At 33.9% G+C, this 21,627-nt stretch overlaps 1 protein-coding gene across 1 annotated transcript in view; it reads left to right on the forward strand.

The window, feature by feature from the left end:
* Positions 1 to 1,790: 1,790 nt before the first annotated feature.
* The window catches only part of EPYC (epiphycan), a gene marked incomplete at both ends in the record, with an annotated part of 49,757 nt that continues 29,920 nt past the window's right edge, over positions 1,791 to 21,627 (forward strand). The window contains one exon of the mRNA XM_080704820.1: positions 1,791 to 1,955. Within this exon, the coding sequence (XP_080560946.1) occupies positions 1,791 to 1,955 (165 nt within the window). The remainder of the gene's footprint in view (positions 1,956 to 21,627) is intronic.

The raw sequence follows: 21,627 nt of genomic DNA on the forward strand, positions 1-21,627 counted from the left end.
ATGGTGTTAAGTGAACAGCAAATCCAAAATTTCTGCTAAGAAACTATATTAACTGCAAATATAGTTACTTTAAAGAAAAAACAGCTATTTTTTTTTACTAAACTTCGATGTTCTTCACATTTTAAAAGTTCACATAAGCTACCTTATTGCTGGTAGCTAGATGTACCAAATGTACATAAACGCTGACATGTAGTCATTTATAATCATATATAGACTATGAAATAAGAAAAGTATCAACAAGTGCATAAATTATTTGAACAATGATATTGACAGAATGTACAAGAAAATATTGTTTTAGGTTATTGGTCACTATTAAAGTTTTCCAATTGCATATGCGGGTGGGGGGGTGTTCCTAGAAGACTTGCAAATCATGCTGTTTTATTAAGTAAGACATTGTTGGTATTCACCTAGAGCAGTTCCAAACCTGCAGTACTGCAAAAGCAAGTGAAATACAGGCTTTGCTTATCCAGTATGGATAAAAAAAATTACTTGAAGAAAGCATAGAAAGGATAAAAAGGAGCTCCTTGTGCTGCTTCTTATTCTCAGAGGAATTTTATATCCTTCTGCCTAAACTTGCTTCATAAAGACTTTCTTTCAGGTAACTGAAGGTCAGTTTGTCTGCCAGTGAATTTGAGTTTAGAAGTAATATTTATCATGAATTCCTTTTTAGATGGGTGCAGGAATACTAACACCACATGTACTGTTCTTAAGTAAACTTAAGAAGTGTATCCAAAATATAAAAGCTTTTAAAATCAAACATGCTTGATAAAAAGTATTGCAATACTTTGCCTGTTAAATAAGTGATCATTAGGTAGGACAACTTACATGTTTGAAATTAAAGCATGAATTTCCCCCTAATCTAAATATATATTGAAAGGACTACATATAGAATAAAATCATTAAAAATTCCAGATCCCAATTAAAGTACCCCAGAAGGGAATGAGAATGTTATAAAGGGATATAAGAATTATGCTTGCTAAAAATTAGAAACCAAAAGATTGTTCTAATCCTATGTGTATGAAGATCATCCTCCAGGGGACTATTGCCAAATAGTGCCTCTTTGACATGTATTCCTATTGATTCTAAGTTTAGACACTTGACAGCTCTTAAGAATTAAAAAAGTAAGGACTAAAAGAAAATAATTCTCTCTTGTTTAAGAACATTGAAAAAATAATACATAAAATGTGAATTTATGTGCATGCTAAATATGGGTGTCCTTAGATATTCAAAGGCAACAGAAAAGTAATAGAGGAAGAAAACCTTGATTATTTTATCTTACAAAAAGCTTTATCTTCAATGCACAAGCATTATAAGTATTAATTGTACCAGAAGAGAACTATATCTCAGTTTCCTCATCCGTAAAATGATGTGATAGCTGTTGTCATTATTATCTTCATCAGTTCTATATCCCATAGTTCATAAATCTTATTGCTTATTCAATTGTAGAGCTCTTAGATGGTGGAAAGGCTTTCCTGAGTAAGTCTTCCACAATTTTATGCATCCTATGTTCTCCCGTTTTCTGTACATTTAAAATCAATTTCATTATTAATTGAAATAACCTGTAAAAATGCAATTCATCTGTGAACTAATTGGAATTCTTTCTACTTATGGTCCTCAGAAGTCATCTGATTTCATGTATTATGTTTATAAATTACTCACGTAAAAAAGCTACCAGCATAAGTTCCTTGATATTGACATCTATCATTCCTATTTAGTGAAAACTATTCTGAAGCTGTTCTCAATTAAATATTTATGAATTCTACTATCTTAAGAGTAGGAACATTTGGAAGATGAAAATGTTAGTGACGCTTGTTCTGGGCCTCATCATCTTTGATGCTGCTGTGACTGCCCCAACTCTAGAACCCATCAACTACGACTCAGAAAACTACGATGCCACCTTGGAAGACCTGGAAAAGTTTTACAGCTATGAAAACATACCCATTGATCCAGATGAGGTAATTGATCATTCTGACTCTCGTGGCTTTTAGAAGCGTCAAATGAGGGATGATTGAGTTGTGTTCCCTCCAAACAGATTTTTACCTATTTATAAGTAAAGATAATCTATTTTAATAATTTCACATTAATCTTCGCTCTAGAACACGTTCAAGCTCTTAGAGATTAATGCTGATACTGTCTTGCCTTCTTGTAGTTTGGTCTGTTTTCTTTGAATCGTCCCACTACCCTCTCCTCCTAAAAGAGGAGTTTCTGTCAAGCCATAACAGAAAAAATGAAGGAAGAGGCAATTGGCACGAAAAGAGAAAGTTAAAATAATACACAAGAAATGATGAGTTATTTTGGGGCTAATGAAAATGTGAAATTAAAATAGAATGTGTGAGAATGTACAAATACCGCAAAGAAAGGGCAGTGGTCTGGAACATGCCTCCCAGGGTGAACATGCTGTTTTGAATGACTGATCATCCCCCCAGCAGCCATGTAGGCATTGGCAAGGTTACAACCCAGTGCATAAATCTGATATGACAGGTTACTAATTAAATGCTGGGCTTTTTGCATATCTGAAGGATACAGGCTAATTTTTATAAATCACCAAACAGACTTTGACATTACAGAGTGTAATTAATGTACAACATTCATAAAAATCTAACTCTAAATAAAGAAAAGGGGAAATTGCATCACCTTTAAAGGATTATAACATATTTGGGGGCAGTCATGCGAGTATGAAACTTAGAATAACTACTTTTGATAACATGTGATAAAAATATGTAGATAAAATTATATATTTAATGTGTATAAAAATTACATTTATTTTTATGGAAAAGATAAAATATTTCCATATCTTGATGGTGCAGATTTTCACAACATAATAGCGTTCACAAGTCATGTCCTCCTCTTTCTCCCTTTTTCTCCTCCTTCTTGTTCTCTCTTTTTTTCTTTTTTATTCCTTCTCTCATTCAGACCCTCTTTCTTCCTACAATCTCTTTCTCTTCCAGTTCTTACCCTCTTCTTAATTAAACTTCAAATTTGAAAACAGACCATTGTTTTGCACATTTGATATTGGCTTTCTTTTCTAAATCTTTATTAATAGACCTTGTTGGATACATTTTACCATATGGTTCCTCCTATGTTAAAAAGTTTTTCTGTTGAGAATATATGATTATCAACGTCAGTTTTGCTCTGTGTGATTTTTATATCTCCAAGCTAATGTAATGCTGTGTAACATAATGTTTTTCAGTGGTTAACTCATCTGCTTTGTTCTTTTTTGTTCATTATACATTACCCAAAAAGCCTCTTTATGCTTATCTACATTTATCTAAAACATTTAATATTTTAGCTTAAACGTATTTTCTATTGCACACAAAAATAGAGCATAAGTTCAGAGAAGTTTGATGGTTACCATCAATGAATCCTCTGTTTTCAGTAGGGATGAGGAGTAGATACAAGAGTTATAGTTTTGCATTTCAGAAGGCCAAATGCACAATAGAAGAAATATTGTTTGTGAATAGAGCTTTCTTAGGCAAAATTGTGGAGAAAATGTGCTTTGCCTCCAAAGCTTTTAAAACCTTTATTTTCTGTCAGAATCCTTTCCATTGACCACAAAGCCCCAGACACTCTCATGAAGTTCTGAAGGTTTTTTCTATCATCAAGAAATTTAAGATAATAAACATATCTATGTAAAAATAACTTTATATACAATATTTTCTTTTTTGAGTATTCTGGAATAAAAACACCTGCAAAATACCAAATATTAGGCACTATATTCTCCCATGACCCAGCCCTTATCCAATACAAACACCCCTAATATTCCACACCATTATTTCTAGACAATTCTATTTCTAGCCAAATTCAGAATCCTTAAAAACTGAGGGATACAATAAGTCACAACAGTTCCTTATGGTTGACTGAAATATTATTTTTCCCTGACTTAGCTTTTTGTGATGAATTCCTCAACAGAAAACTCATTTATAGGAAGATGATGATATAGATACTCTAAGTATCTGTCATATAATGAAAAAGTATACATTTTAAAATATAAGCTATTCATGATTTTTAAAAATATTTACAAAGTTTGTTCAGTATCATAAAACAATCAACTAAATCATTCATTCACTAACTAGGGAAAAGAAACACAAAAGTTATATGACAGAGTAAATAAGAAGACATCAGGAACAAAATTTTAAACCTTAGCCCAGATATTGACAGATATAAATTGTTTCACAAAAGAAAAAGAGAAATAGTCGTCATAAAATTTCTTATGAAAAATGTAAAATATAGCCAGTATAACCAGTCACATGAATAGATTCTAGAATCTAGTATTTCTGGCATAAATTTCTTTTTTATTTTTAATTTTCTTTTTAAATTTCCATATACAAGAGAGATTATGTAATTCTTGCTCTTCTGTGCCTGTCTTATTTGCTTTTTTATTATCGGTGCATTATAGTCATACATCTTAATAGAGTATTAGATGGTAAAGGCATACATGCACATATCTCGCAACCCTTTTTCAGTTACTACCCCAATTCCCTCCCTCCTTGTCATGTTTGACTTTGATATGTTTCTGAATGTACATCGTATGCATTAGGGAAATTTCCTTTCCTCCCTCTGATCCCCCCCCTTAGGCCATCTTATTTTTTCATGTATGGTTTCTCTTTTCCAGAGTTCCTCCTATGACCCTTTTTCTTCCTAGTTTCTGCATACTAAGGAAAGAATCCAGTTTTTTTCCTTTTTTCTGACTGAGTAATCTTGCATAACATACTGTTCTCCTGTTCAATCCATTTTCCCACAAATAATGTAATTTTATTCTTTTTTATGATTGAGCAAAATTTTATTCTGTCCATATCCCATAGTTTTGTAACCCATTCATCTGTTGATGGACATCTTGGCTAGTTCCATAGCTTGGCAATTGTGAATTGTGTGGCTGTAAACATAGATATACCATATGCATTAATTTGGTAGTTTGGTTTCCATTCTTTTGGATAGATACTCAGAAGTAGTACTGCTGGATCATATGGTAGGTTCATTCCAATTCTTCTGAGGATCCTCTATCCTATTTTCCAAATTGGTTGCACTAATTTGAAATTCCACCAACAATATATTAGAGTTCCAACTTCCCCACATCCTCTACGGCATTGCTTAATGTTTGTGTTTTGAATGATTGCCATTCTAGTTAGAATTTATAGCTTACATGCAAAAAATATGAACTTTTGCTTTCTGATTACAAATCACTAATTCTGAGTGGGCATTTGCTTTGAGTCAAATAATTTTTTAATATATCACAAGTTACCACATTTACTTTTTACAGTAAAATTATGAAGAACTATTGTTACTTTCATTGTCTAGATGAGGAAGACAAAAATTAGTTAACTCGACCACAATTAAAAAGTAGTAATATATAATCAATGATACAGTCTTCTCATATCAGAAAATAATTTCGCAGAAAAGTAGTGAAAGATTGTATTATCTTCCCTCTGTTTTCTGCCCTCTTTAAAATTGTTCTTTGAACTCAATATCAAATTTAGTTGGACTGAATACTAGGTGTGCCAAATCTCTTAAAAGAGAAACAAGAACATTTTTCTATGGACTGGTACTACAAACTAGAAGTAACCTTTGTAGATAACTGATTCTAATATCAAATGATTATAAGAAAGATGGCTTAAGACTACTCCAACAAATACATAAGTTCTGAATAATAACCTAAATGGCCTAAGGAAATATTATAGGCTTTTACATTTTTTAAAAAATTAAATGTTTTTGAAAGCAGGCATTTTTTGAGCGTTGTAAGTTGAGATCATGCATTTGATGGAGGTGATTATTTGGTGATTCCTTTTTCACAGGTTAGTTTTGGGGTCATTCATAGTCCACTTCTCTTATGTTGGAAGGATATTCAAGTAGTTTTCTAAGAAAAACATTAGACCTGCCTATGAGTAGTATCTTTTCTCAGCAATGTATTAAATGTCAATTGAACCCGTGGGCACTCTAATGAAGGATGTGGACTTCCATTCTTCTAATACAATTTCTTTGACTCCATACAGATAATAATACTTCTCCTTGCTTATTTTACATTAACTTAGACTTATATAATTTTATTTTACTTAATTTCACCTACAGGGGCACTATGTCATCAGTAAAGATCAAGAAACATAATACAATAGAGTACTATGAAGCTCTTGATTGTATTTTCTATAATATTGTATGAAGGGTATACACAATAACCCCACATGAGGTTATTAATGAGAGTATATAGGATAATGTTCTTTCAGGTCTCCATGTCAGGAAGGATTGCAACTTTTAAGGAATGTGCTTATTTTCTGAGTTCTCTAACACATAATTGAGTATGCGTGTTGTTTTGCTTTTCCAACTCAGAAACTTAGGACCCACTTTTTGCCTCATTCTTTCCTAGTTTTATGCGATATATTTTACCTTTATTTTTCTGTTATTTAACTTCTCTTGTAGCTTTTTTTTAAGTATTCTGGTATCTTATTTTAAAACTGTCTTATTTACTTTCTGAAATCAGATAGTATACACATTTATAAGTAGATAATAATAGAAATAAATAAAGGGGCATCAGTACAAAAATAATTGGTTATTGGGAACTTTTTGCATAATGGAATATTTCTTTGTTGCTACTACTTTATTGTTTTAAAATTGAAGCCACAGTTGGATATAGTGGTGTACACCTTTAACCCTAGTACTTGGAGGCTGAGACAGGAAGATCTCAGGTTTTCAGGCAGCTTCAGCAATTTTAGGAGGCCCTCATCAACTTATTGAGAACCTGTTTGAAAATAACATATAAAATAGGGTCAAGGGTTGCTCAGAGGTTGGGTGCCTTTAGGTTCAATTCCCAGCGACACACACACACACACACACACACACACACACACACACACATACACACACACGATTGTTTAAAACAATACTTATAAAAAAACTGCCATTGAAACAAATTAATGAAGCTTGATAACAGCATTTCAAGGTGTTAAAGCTTTAAAATTATTTATATAAATGTTTTGCAGTTGTAGAAACATGAGAGAACCTTGGAGGAATGATTCCTCTTCTTACCACTTGGATGACAAAAGATATCTAATATTTTATCCTTATAGTTATGTCTTTCTTTGGCCAATGTGTACAGTATAAAGTATCACATATGGTTTGTATATTAAACCCTTCCTATTAGAAGAGATTTTAGCTCTATCGACCTGAATTAAACATCATTTGCTAGATATGGTAAAAAATAAAAAATAAAGCTAATCTCTCTTGTAACTGAAGATATTCTGGAGGAAAAGAAGAATTTTGTTGATGAATTTTTAATATTGCCTGATTGACTTTCCACATGGTTCTTTTAAAAACAACATTAAACCATTTTATTCTTATTTGAAAACCTGAAAAACTAAAGTAACAAAAACATACAATCATGGAGGCTTTTTGGGGAAAAAATACTGACAAACTTTGCCAATGATCTCTTTGTATTATTTATGAGACCGCAAACACAAGTTAATTCACACATTCACACTATTCCTGGAAAGAAGATATTATTTTACTCACTTAGTAAGAAAAATTTAAGACCAAAATTTTTCTCAAGGTTATTTAGCTAGTAAGTTTCAGAGTAAACTTGAAGCCAGATTCTTTTACCAGCAAAGAAGTGATACTTTTGACATTAAAAACCTCCTTTGTTTTTCTGCTGCTTCTCCATAATCTTGATTTCTCTTAACTATGCCATATAATTGAGTCTTTTCCTCTGAAATTAAGAGATTGCATTTCTTAGGAATAAGAAAAACAATAATTTTTAAATGATTGTAACTGACACAATATCAAAACATCTCTTCTAACTGTTAAACTCTTTAAGGGAGCGAGAGGTAAGATGGTCCTTCCAAGTGAAAATTGCTCTGTCAAAAATATGCTGCAATCTATGCCAAACACATTTCTTCTTCATTTATTTTCAAAGTAAAATAGAAAATAAGAGACCTTTTATGTCCAGGTGTTCATGATTACATTTTTAGATAATTTAAATAGGTCACTTAAATAAATTTGAGCATCAGGCTCATGTTTAAAGCAGAATTCCATACACTACTCGAGCTCAGTACATGCCAGATGTTAAGCCATTGTTAATGCATCTTTAGTAATGCAGGTCACATAGCTCAGAGCCCTTTAACACCTCAAAAAGCCAACTGTTGACATTATAGCAAATGAGGAATGGCTTCAAGATTTATTTATTCAGTTGTGCAAGAAGACAATTTGGAAGACAAATTCAAAACTCTAGTGTTTAATTAAAAAAAATCCAGTCTGTGCTTGAGTAAACTTCTGAATAACAATTATAGCTTCAAATACTTTTTTTAAAGAGAAAAAAGGACACACATATACTTTAAGTGTTATCTGTTGAAGGCCTGGATTTACTTGTTAGAAATTGACTAGAACAGTGAGTATCCTCAACTACACAGATAAATAGATGAAGATATTTGCTTATGAATCTGATTGGCTGATATATAGACTGTAACATGCACACTACAAAGAATAGCAGGAAAAAGTACTGATTTGGGGTGTTACTGATTTCCACATCCATTTTCTTGTTGGGAGCAGTTCATCATGCTGCTTAGTAACACAGGCTCTGAAGTCTGATTCTCTAGATGTGGTTCCAGTTCTGTGACACCGACTGTATGCCCAGAAAAAGTCATAAGACCTCTCTGTGCTCCAGCCTCCTACTTATTAAATAGTAAAACCATGATGAATTTAATGTAGAGCCTGGTTTAATAAAGATGAGTAGCACTGCAATAGAATCATTCAGTTGCCAACCACTGAAGCATATATACTGGTGATGGCAAACACCATAATGAATGGGATGAGATTTGAGCCAAGATGAATAATCCTGGTGCTTTGGTTCACTTTAGACCCATTTACCAATCTTTTTCTGAGAGACAGGAATTGGGGCAAATAAATTAGACAAAGTCCTTTTCTGTCCCACAGTATTCTAAACCTGTGAGTCTTCTCAGTAGACAATTTTAATTAAAAAGAAGAAGTAGGAAAGATTCATGTACATACATGTATGCAAGATCTATAGTTATCTGTTTGGATGTATGTTACTTATAAAATATATGCTGAGAAATTATGTCCTAGAATCTGTCATTAGTCATGATATTACAATGATATTGTAATTGATAAATACTTAATATATCATTAAGTATATGTACAGTTTCTGAACAGATCTGTATTTAAAACCACTTACATAAATAAACACTGTTACATCTACACAAATAAAGACAAAAGTATACATCTATAATTACTTCATAAAAACCATAGGCTATATATACAATATAGGCTTTATTGTATTACATTATCCACAGTATCATATATTTTATTATATGTATTATGTGTTATATTTCAATTTGACAATAGTAAATTAATTATAAAAGAAAGACAAAGAAAAATAGAAGTTGGAAATACTATATAAATACAGGAGCCAGGTATGTATAACAAAATGCATATTCTTTTGCTTTCAAAACCATAGAGATACATACAACAATAAAGTATGGGGGCAAAAAATGTTAGATTTTAAGGGATATGTACCTCCTAAGCCTTAGATAATTCTAGTCATTCATAGACACAAATAAGACTCAAGATAAATGGAGCTCAAAATATCATCTTAAATACTGATAAAAAAGTAAGTAAAATATTTAACTTACATATAAGACAGATATGGATCCTTAATGCAAAACTCTAAAACTGAAGTATACTGACAGTTATAGGCAGTCACCTGTGGTCCACCACAGGCCTCAGAATAGAGCCTGTGCCAGTAAATCAGTGCGGGGACGGGCTGAAGTGTTGCTCCTGACTAGCCTGCAATTCCCCAAGCAAAGATGAGCCATGTAGTGCCAGTACCTTCTCCCACTCTGCAATCAGCCTAGTCAGTCTTCCTCCAGGAAGATGCACCATCCCCAGGAGGATGCCCTCTCCAACCATTAGGCTCAGCTAAAAGTCCAGCATGGCTTTCTCTCTCAAAAGAGAAAATCAGCCCATTTTCAGGACAGCCATCATCCGATCTTTGTGAAACCTACAGACAAGTCAATCACCACTTTCAAGTATATAAACCTGCCTCCAGAAGACTTCAAAATTGATCAAAGAACACATCAATGAATCCATCTCCAAAGCCTCTCTGTACCAGGATTAAAAGCCTTCTCTGGGTTCTGTGCTTTACCTAAAAATATATCAAGATGTATTATGTAGTATTTAAAAGAGCTGATGAGAAATTCTGTAATGAAGTCAAATGCTAAGTAAATATCCCCCAGTCCAGTTACAGAAGCATAAAGATGACACAAAATTATAAATAACTAGCTTGCAAGCATAGACTTTTGGAGGAAAGCTTTAGGACTGTATATCAATACCTGCTATGGTTTGAATGTGTCCAGAAGGGTTCATGTGCTGCGGGTTTGGTCCTCAGTGTGGTGATGATCTTCAGCGTGGTCGTCTTCAGCTGGGAGGGGGTGTATAACCTTTCTGAGATGAAGCCCAGTGGGGAGTAATTAGGTCATAGAGGATGCCACCCTCAGAAGGAATTGATGCAATTCTTGTGAGACCTAGGCCAGTTGTCCCAAGAGAATTGTTATCAAAGGCAAATCTGTCCTTCCCTGGTCTCTCTGTCTTCCTAAATTACCATATGAACACGCTCCACTCCTGATAGAATGCACCTCTAGAACTTTATCAGAAGTCAAAAACATGAGATTTTCCAACTTTGGACTTTCAGCCTCAAAAACTGCAAAGTAAAATAAACCTCTTTTCTTTCTTTTGCTACAACAAAATACCTGAATACTATTTTATTGTAGCAATAGAAAGTTACTAAAAGTCTGCATCTTGCAAATTATAGCCAGTATTTGTTCAAATTTTAAAAGATTGGGGTAAAAAATTCAATTTTTTGACTTTTTTTTTATAATACTGAGGTTAGAACGCAGGGGCATTCTCCTTCTGAGCTACACTCCCAGCACTATTTTGAAACAGGGTCTCAGGTGTATTCATTCAAGTCATCCCTCCATGCCAGTCTGGTATGAAGCTGTACCTATCCTCTATATTTCTATCTTTCTAATAAATTTCTTAAAAAAAAGAAACAGGGTCTCACTAAGTTGCAAAGGGTCTCATCAAATTAGTGAGGCTGGCCATGATCTTGCAATCCTCTATTCTCAGCCTCCCAAGCATTAGGATACAGGCATGTGCCACTATGCCATTATGCCCAGCTTGCCATATAGTTTAAGTCTAAAGAGGAGTCAGTATAAAATTCTCCCTTCAATTCCTTTTTTTTTAATCTCTGCTAGATGGGATTTTAATGCTAGGGTAAAGCTGTATTATTTTATTAACTAACACATTAGTAGATTCTTGAACAATAATAATTCCTTCAGTCACATAACTTGTATGAGTTCATTACCAATTCTACTGTGACCTTCAGATTTAAAGAGAATGGAGCCTTTTGATCACACACGCAATATTAAAATAGCACTGGTTTTACTCACATCAGACTTAAAGAGCATGTTATTTATAAGACCCTAAAATAGTTATATTTAGGCAAGAATACATTGCAACAAATCTATATATAGTGTGTCCAGAGGCTCGGGAAGAGACACCATAACCTGACAAAATTCAAAAGATGGGGAAAAATGCTTGGTTTAGCTTCTCCCGTATGCTAATCAATTTATATTGTTCACCTCTGGTCCACAACTTAGAAATTCATACACAATGGAGAAATCTCTCACCGGGCATTAAATTATGACACCATGTTCTACCAGACTTAGAGTAGCTTATTTTGAAGTGTTATTCCTGAACTCAGGTTTCATTTTAGACCAAGAAATCTGAAACTATAGGTGGGCACCCAGTGACCAGAAATTTACCAAGGGCTCCAGGTCATTTTGATAAACTGATAACTGAGAGACACTGATCTAAGACTCTCCCAACCAACACAATTTATTTTTCCTCAGAGTAGCACTCAAGATCATATGGCTTTATAGAACAATGTGAAGGCAGTCTCTTTCACCAGTTCTTACCTGCAGTTTCTTTCACTCTGGATATTCTGTGCCTTTGAATTTCCATTTTCCTGCTAAGTCTTGAGTTTCTGGCATATAATGTTTCATTGAGTATACGTTCTGTCAGATGTCGGGCCCTAATGTGATCAAGAATTTTCAGCCAAGTGGGTGATATGCCAGTGGCTTCCACATTTTCCTCTTGCAGTGGAATTCAAGAAGTTCACATGCCAGTGAGTTTCCTTCCATTATTCATGTTTTATTTTTCTAAGCTGAGAAATCAATGTGAGTAGATTCCTGAACCAAGTAGTTGTTAATATTTCGGAAGCCTGTGCCTCAGAGATGGGGGCTGATGAAAAACAACCCTTTTAACACATTGTCATCAATACTTAGTATTTTAATGTTCCAGCATTTAATTGACATTTCTGTTCCTTTCATTTTATTCTACAGAATAAGTCACATGTCTGTGCAGTAATATTCCACTTTGGTCTTACACTAGAATCAATTTTAGAGCTTTAAAAAAATCCAGTGCTTAAACTACACCCCAGAACATTGGAATAGAAGTATTGAGCGTGAGAATCTAGGTTCATGTTTGACTTCCCTCAGTCATGTTCTCAGTGTCATTCAGCGCATTTTTAAAGAATTATTTTAATATACATCTTAGCCCAATCCCATTACATTTTTAGTACTTTTTGGTAAATGAAAGCCTGCCTTTCTTTTCATTATTTTCTCTTTCCTTTTGGGCTCATCCATTTGTTTTTTCTAATATAATCCTGTAAATGTTGTGGAATCTCCCACAGTAAGAATATAATTAAGAATCTGCCAAAAGTATTGATGTTCAAAGAAATTTTGGAAATATTTTTGTATCTGAGTTGTTTGATTCATCTTGGACACATTTTCTCATTGAACTAATTTTTAACATAGGAATGAGCTTGGCCTATGCTCCCTTCATTAATATGAATAATTTTCAGTGAATCTTCCCTAATTCCACAAAATTCTCATCCTTACCTTCCTAGGGTAACTTCTGGTAAATTCTGCCTTGGGTTTTCTGAAGACAAAGGGACATATCTTGTGTTACTGAAGGTCCACCTCTTAGTGTAGACATTGAAATGATTCAATAATCATTGCTTGGCAATGGATGTTACCTATCAAGTTTCACAATTATTGGCTTGTAATATTAATTCATACACTATGAGATACAGATAGTGAGCAATAAATGATCATCACAATGACATCATCTCAGTGTCTTTGCTAATTTTCAATGTAAGCTTTAAAAGTTAAATAACATGCATGCAAATATATTTGTAAACTTAGTTTTTGACACATTATAGAAGAAAAACAAAGACCATATATTTAAGAGATAGGCTACAGGAAATCTTTCACAAGTTACGATTCAAAATTCTGATTAAAGACACAAAAATTAGTGTGACAAAATCCAAGATATTTAAGATTTGTTAATGCAAATCTGTATCTTGTGGACGGGGAGGATGAGGGAGTGTGGTGAAAACCAGAGGGATGCTTACTGAGAGTTGTATGCATGCATGTCCCTTTCACTCTCAATTTCATCATGATGTATGATTATACTGTATCAATTTAAAAAATCAGCCTTTTCTATAACAACATTGAATCTAAAACAGATATAAAAATGGAAGTTGAAAGAAATTAGTAAGTTTTGGTAGCAGAAATCAAAAAGGACAATCCCAGAGATTAATGTTGTCAAGTCAGTAAGTCACTATTCAGCAATCTCCTATTGGCAGGATGATTTTCTTCATGCTAATGACTGCAGAAACTTATAAAGGTCACTAAACTGACCTTGATCTTTTAGAAAACAGTCCTTTTGCATTATTATTATTATTATTATTATTATTAGTAGTAGTAGTAGTAGTAGTAGTAGTAGTAATTTCTGAGGATTGAACCCAGGAGCATTCTAAGAGCTACATACCCCTGACCCTTTCTGTTTTTAATTTTTGAAACAGGGTCTCCCTAGGTTGCTGAGAGTCTCACTAAGTTTCTGAGGTTGGTCTTGAAGCTATGATCCTTCTGGCTCACCCTCCCAAATACTGGGATTATAGTTGTATGCTATCATGGTCAGCTTGCCTTATGTAACTATACAGCTGATTTTTCTAGAGTCCTTTGTCCTGTTATACTTTGAATCCCAATTGAGACTTTATTTGAAGGAAAATTTTGCTTTGTGTTAGGGTTGGGAAGACAAATTTAAAACATAAAAAGTTACTAAATTATTCCACCAAAAAATAAAAGCTAAAGTTTGGAAGATAACAGATATTCTGAATTTTCACAATCAACTTATTTGCTTTCAGTTTCTGGGTCTGACTTCTTTCTCCTCCATCTTTATGAGATGACTGTTTTTAGCTTACAATAAACTGTCTAAATTGTCCTTCTGGCATCCTCACTTGGAGAATAAGGACAGTAAAGGGAAAGGGAACATGAAATGACTCTACTATTAAATAATGCTTCTAAAGCCTTTGCCAAAGTGCCCGACTAATATTATTTGGAGACATTCAATTAGAACTAAATGATACATTTTGGGATGACTAAGGTATTAGTAACCTATTAAATTTCTGGAGCTTAAGGAGATGATGGTGACAGGAATGCAGAATAAACTGGGATAAATTAAAGTTGAAAATCTTTCTGCAATTAAGAAGGGAGTATTGCCATTTCCTGACAGCAATAAAAAGAAATAATGAAATAAATATGTGCATACACCAAAAAGACACTGAGATCTCCAAAGAGATAAAGACTAGAGTATGTGATTAAATTAAACTTGTGGATCAGCTTTGTTTCTTTTGTATCAAGTTTTTTCATCTAAATATTATATTTAATCAAAAAAGCATTACTTTTAGAGCTAGAATTTTGTAAAGAAGCATAAATTGAGATAAATTAAAAAAAAAAAACAATAAAAGCCAGGCATGGTGGTGCATGCTTGTAATCCCCCTATTTGGGAGGCTGAGAAAGAAGGATCCAAGTTCATGGCCAGCCTCAGCTACTTAGTGAGCCTCTTCACAACTTAGTGAGACCCTGTTTAAAGTAAAGAATAAAAAAATCAGGCTGGGACTGTAGCTCAGAGGTAGAATGCCTCTGAGTTCAATCTCCAGCACCACAATAAAAAATAAAAAAAACTAAAAAAGCATTTGCATGTCCTAAATGCATGATATCCTAGGAAGTCAGCATCAGATATTATGATGATTTTATCTTATTTTGATATAAACAAAAACCTATGAACTAATTTTTATATTTGACTTGCAGTTATTAATATATTAATTAAGATTATTAAATCGACTAAGTTACAAAATGCTGATATTTAAAAATAAATTAAAATTATGAATTCACTTAAACTTATGGCATGTCATTTCAATAAATATTACACCAGATAACCAAAATCATATAATAATTATTTGTAGAAGATAAATAAGAACATAAATTGAGATAAAATATGTATGTTTGTTTTTCTAGTGTCAGTTATATACATTAACATGGCAACCCACAAAGATACTAAAAAATGATTCTATCAATATAACTAGGAAATAAATAAGAAAACAAAAATTTTAAATGTCTATATTTAGGTAGGTCACATTAGTACCTATAATAACTCCAAAATCACAGTGGCTTAACACAATAAAAGTTATATCACACTAACATGATTTTCCAGTTTAAGAGCACAGGTCTGCAATTTTGCATGTAGTTCTTCAGACGTCCGTCTTCTTTCATGTTTTAACTTCCCTATCTTCAACTTGATACTACAAGATCCAACTGAAATTCAACCATTCACTGGCATTCTTGATCAACAGATAAAGGGAAGAGAAGAAAAGTGGGAAAATATGTTTGTTCTTCACTAACTGAACCAGTTATAACACATTATTTTCTCTCCCATTCAATAGGCTAGAACTAGCTACATGACCCGGCCTAGAATCAAAGAAAGTCAGCACTGAGCATAGTGGCACAAATCTATCATCCCAGTACTTGAAAGTCTGATACAGGAGTATCTCAGGTTCCAGACCAGCTGCAGCAACTTAGAAAGACACCCAGCATCCTAGCAAGACCTTATTTCAAAATAAATAATAAAATAGGCCTGGGGGTATTGCTCAGTGGTAGAATGCTCCTCAGTGTATTCTCCAGTACCCCCCAAAAAAAAAAAATCAAAACAGTCAGAAATGTACTTTAATTGAACTTCAAGAAAGAAAATGAATAGGTTAATTCATGAATTCTCTCACACATAGTCAAACCAAGCTAAAGTTCCATCTAATATAATACATATTTCTCATGAAAATGAGAGAAAATTATTATAGATTCTGATTATATTTAGCAATTTTCCTATATCAATAGTAAAGAATATTTTTCATTCTTGTCAACTTTAGGGGAATACAGAGTGCCAAGTGCTCCCAATGGGGCTACATTGCCTTGATAGGGACTTTAGGCTTCAGATTCAGAAACTAAATTCTATGCACATAATCAGTTGTGATCTGATAAGATTCTAGGCTGGTGAATTCTGTCAAGCAAAAATTATACAAATCTTAGCCAGGTGTGGTGGCGCACGCTTGTAATCCCACACTTGGGAGGTGGAGACAGGAGGATCATGCAGGTTCAAAGCCAGCCTTGCTGGCTTAAGAGACCCTGTTTCCAAATAAAAATATAAAATAGGACTGGGAGTGTAGCCCAGAGGTAGAAGGGCTTCCAGGAACCCCAGTACCACCAAAAAAAATTATACGAATCTTAAAATATGAATCGAAAAGTCCACTTTTTGCCAGGGGTGGTAGTGCATGCTTGTAATCCCAGTACTTGGGAGGCTCAGACAGGAGGATCGAAGGTTCGCGGACAGCCTCAGAAACTTAGTGAGACCCTGTTTCAAAATAAAGAATAAAACTATGATTAGGGGTATAGAATTGGAAATAATTCAATCCCCAATACACAAAAAATTTCACTTTTAAATTTATAATATGAATGACCATGTTTACTTCCCATATCTGGAGCCACATGATCTCAGAATAAAGTTACCTTAGAAGCTAAGATTCTTCAGGATTTTACTTGGCTGAGGATAGATGAATTTCAGTGAAAACTTTCATCTCTGTTTCAGTGAAGATATCTTTATAGTATTGTTCATGTTTAACAAATTTTATATTTCTTTACTCCAGATAATTTTTGGCACAAAAACAAATTATCCTTCAATGAGCCATTTATTTTTCTAAGCTTCATCCTCTTAAACACTTTTTTTCTTCAACTGTATTCTCTTCACTAATGACCTAGAATCAAGGAATCAAGAGGTAATTTCTGATGGGCTGGGGAGAGAAGTGACTTGAGGTCACTTTTTCACCATGAGAATAACTTAAAGTGACTTCAGCTTCTTGAGTTGGGAACCTCAAAGTGAGTCTATCCTTGATCGTAGATGTATCTACACTGAAGCCTTTATAATATTTCCTATTCTAACAGGAACAGTTCTATTTTTGTAATTCAATAAACAGCAAGGTCAACCAAGATCAAGTGTATACATGATTTTACTTTTTTTTCTTTCTTTGGTGATTGTCTGGACTTATTTCCCGAGTATGCATATAATACATACAAGTAAAGGAAAGATTAATAAAATGTCTTCTATCTTTGCTCATGTGAAAGTCTTATTTTAAAATTGTGAGAAATGTATGAAGAAAGAAAAGGGACTCCGAGATGAGGACTGAGTAATGGATGTCTTAGCATCAATATGTCCTAAAGTAAGGGCATTACTTTGTGCAGATTCAGGAAGCATGATTCATGCAGAAAAGCACTTGACCAGTATTTCTAATAACTGCACAGTGGACTGGCTCTAACTCTGACTTTATAATTACAACTTTTCTCATATATGCAACATACTTAACCAACCTTAGATTCACAATACTTCACCAATCCTTAGATTCACAGTAGATTCAAAATCAGTTTCCTCAAAGTAACTCACATCGCACCATTTTTGTTTCTTTTCACAATACATTTGCACCTACAATGAAGGTCCATTGGTAAATGTAGAGATACCTAAGCCATAAAAAAACTGTTCCTCAAGCCAGGCATGGTAGCATGCACTTGTAATCCCAGCATTCAGAGGCTGAGACTGGAGGATGTTAGTTTGCAGACAGCCTCAGCTACTTAGTGAGGCTCTCCACAACTTGTGAGAAGCTGTTTCAAAATAAAAAATAAAAAATAGGCCAGGGGGTGTAGCTTGGAGGTCGAATGTCCCTGGGTTCCATCCCCAGACCCACAAACAAACAAACAAAACTCTGTTTATGCCTGCTTCCAGTGTTGTCTCATTCTGATATACAAAAAATAATTTGTTAACTATTAAAATCTTGACCTTGTTTAAAAATTAAATAATATGTACCATGAAGCCTACTAATTTCTAGACACACTGAGGTAAGAGCTTGGAATTAATATAAAATATAATATGCAGTATTTATCCTCTCAAGGAGAAAAGTGTTAATCAAATATTTGCACTTACAACACCTATTTCTGCATCAGTTAGGTTTTGCTGTGTAACAATTCCAATTTTTGGTGTCTTGAAGTGATCGCTTAGTTTACATTTCTGCCGTTCAGCTATCTGGGTTTTCAGTGCTCTTCTTATCTGCATTGAGCTGACTCATGTATCTGCAGTCAGCTTCTGGGTTGGTTCAGGGCTGGCTGGACCAAGTCCCCTCACCTGAGATGCCTTTCCTCTGCCCTACATCTTCTCTCATCTTCCAGAAAGCAAGATGCGTTTCCACTATGACTGGGCAGAACTCAAAGAAAGCAAATAGAAATTTGCAATGTTTCTGGGGAACTGCCCTCAAAATTGATATGACTTTAGCACATTCTGTTAACCGAAACAAGGAGGTGAAATAATTTGTCTCAAATCTCACAGATTCAAACATATCTAGTTTTAATCCTTCTTCTTAACTGAGATGTCAAAGTGCCTCTGCAAAACCATTGTTTTTGTAGCTATTAAGAACAATAAAAAGCCACTGAATGATCTATTTCCTTTTTGTGGTACTAGTTGGTATTGAACTAGTACAAAGTTGGGGCATTGTATCTTCAAGATAAATCCTCAACCCTTTTATTACGTTGTGTTTTGAAACTAGGTTTTACTAGGTTGCTGAGAATCTTACTACTTACTGAGGCTGTCCATAAATCTGGGATCCTACTGTCTCAGCCTCACAAGTACTGGGATTACAGAAATGCGCCACCACACCCAACTCTACTGAAAGATTTCAAGCAGGGTTGACATGGTCAGTTTTGTCCTTTTAAATATTCATTCTCATTGCATATATGTTAGAGGATATTTTAACTTGGCGGAAGTATACTATTGCTATATTCCAAGCGAGGCAGGTTGATAATTTGGATTAGGGTGATTAGATATTTTCCATATTAGGGCAAATAGGGAGAAAAGCATGCTAATGATATTTACAAAATAAATATCAGCAAAAGTAAAATGGAATGTATACCTCTACCATCTCGTACCCCCTTAAAATGTATGACTACAATGCACCAATAAAAAATATAAAAAAGTATGGAAAATTGGCAATATCTTAAGCATAATACTTGGCATAGACATTCATTCTGATTGGTTAGATTATAAAGACTTTCAAACCTTCCATCATTTACAAATTTACTCATTTGAACACTAATTCTTTAATTTATTCACAAATGTAGGAATCACAACTGTGTAACTTGAATTCTTCCATAGAATGTTTTTATTGTACATATATTACATAATCTTTGAAATCTCTCTATTGGACACTTGGTTGCACACTAAGTGCTAGGACAACCAAAATGTCAACAAAATAAAACACATTGAGTTTTATTACCACAAATACGATGCTGAATGGTAGCAAACTGGGACTGTCAGGCAGGTTTGATTGACAAGTTCAGCAAGGCTATCCTAAAGGAACTTTTAGTGAACTGAGCACTGGGGAAGAGGTGTGGCTGCTGATCCTGAATACATTAGATTTTCTTAGTTTAATTCTGAAATTAAGACCAATAAATTAAGTAGGCTGAACAAATATGTCAAGACAAATTAAGGTAATTAGACAAAATAAGACAAACTAAGTTGGCTATAAATAAATTTATTAGGTAGTAATTCAGCCCTATGGATCATTTAGATGTGCTTTTTTGTTAAGGGACAAATGAATTAGATCAAAATTATTTTTAACTAAGCACTGTTGTCACTTATAGCAGTGCTGAGTACTTTTATAGAGATATTCTCATTCAGATATTTCTGAATGTCAAAAATGAAATTCTTAAATCTTCTGCAATATCATGAATAACAACATAAATATTGCTTGAAACCTGAAACACTTCAGGGTTGTTAGGCCCTTCTACCCTCAGGTTGAATGAGATGCCAGGTTTCCTGTATGGAGTCCAAGCTGTGAAGGGTGAAAAGGTTGAACTGACCTAACAATTCCTTTTCTTGGCACTCCACGCTGACATCTGTTGAGACCTCACTCTACTAAGGCCACTGTCTATACATTTGTAATTTCTGGAATATACTATTTTATGGGACATAGAATATACTAATAAGTATAGTCTACCAGGGCAAAAATTGCATCTTTAAGGTTACATAAAGAACAGACTAGGAATACACAATTTATAACAAAGCATTCAACTCAAAGATGTACCTTGCTGGTACTAACATATACAAGCATAGTGATGACTGAGATCAAAGTCATGTGTAGTAATGACCTTGTTTTGTGTGATGTTTTTAATGTTTATAGAAATATAGTGAGCAGATCATAAAGTTGATTTAGTAAGAAGCAAGTGAGAATAAAACAAGGAGGTAAAGGAAAAAGAATTCAGAAAAGTTCTATAGGAATGAATGAATATTTATATATTGGCTATATTTAGACATCAGTGTTACCCATTACAGCTTGAGGAGAAAGGTGAGATGTTTCTTGGCCATTTGTGTTTATGTTCAAATTTAGGGTTCTGCCTAATCCTGCATAAACATATATAAGCACAATAATTTATCACATATACAGAGAGTTGGTCATGATTCCCTGAACTTATTTTTTCCCATGCATTACTTCAAAACTTCATATCACATTATAAAAGAGGGGAAAATGTAGACACACAAATAACTTCTATTTAGTAGTAAGAATAAATGTGTCTAAATGCAAAAGACTCTCCAGGCACAGTACAATGGGGTTACAGTTCTGCAGTTGTGCTGAACCAAAAAGACATTCCTTTTCCTTGTTTTGAAAAGTTGTTCGTTTTATTTGAAAGCAAGCATGAACAAAACAGTTTCTGATAAACACAAAAGCTGTTTCGCCTCATTATATTGGATGACAAATGACATCTTACAGCTTCACATCAACTCAGTGGAAAAACAATTATCTGTAAAAAAAAAAAAAAAAAAAAAGTATGTGCAAACATTTTCCTACAAAGCTAAAGATTCAAGGCAACGTGTCTGGAATGCTTTTTTCCCTTTAGGCTGCCTCCATTCCATGAAACATCTGTCTCAATTTCCGCTCTTCCTGGAGCCTCCTTTAGGTCTCTCTGCAAATCCATTCCTCCTGAATGTGCCTCATTTTGACCCTGTTGATAGAAACCATGTGTCTCTGTTTAAAGAGATGCACCCAGTCTTCTCAGCTGGAGATTTCTGCCTGAGCTTTAAAGTATCTTTTTCTATGGTTCCCAGATAATCAAATACAGCATAATCTGCTTTGGGTTTGAT

This window comes from Muscardinus avellanarius (assembly GCF_963383645.1).
Source record: "Muscardinus avellanarius genome assembly, chromosome: 11".
Lineage (NCBI taxonomy): Eukaryota > Metazoa > Chordata > Mammalia > Rodentia > Gliridae > Muscardinus > Muscardinus avellanarius.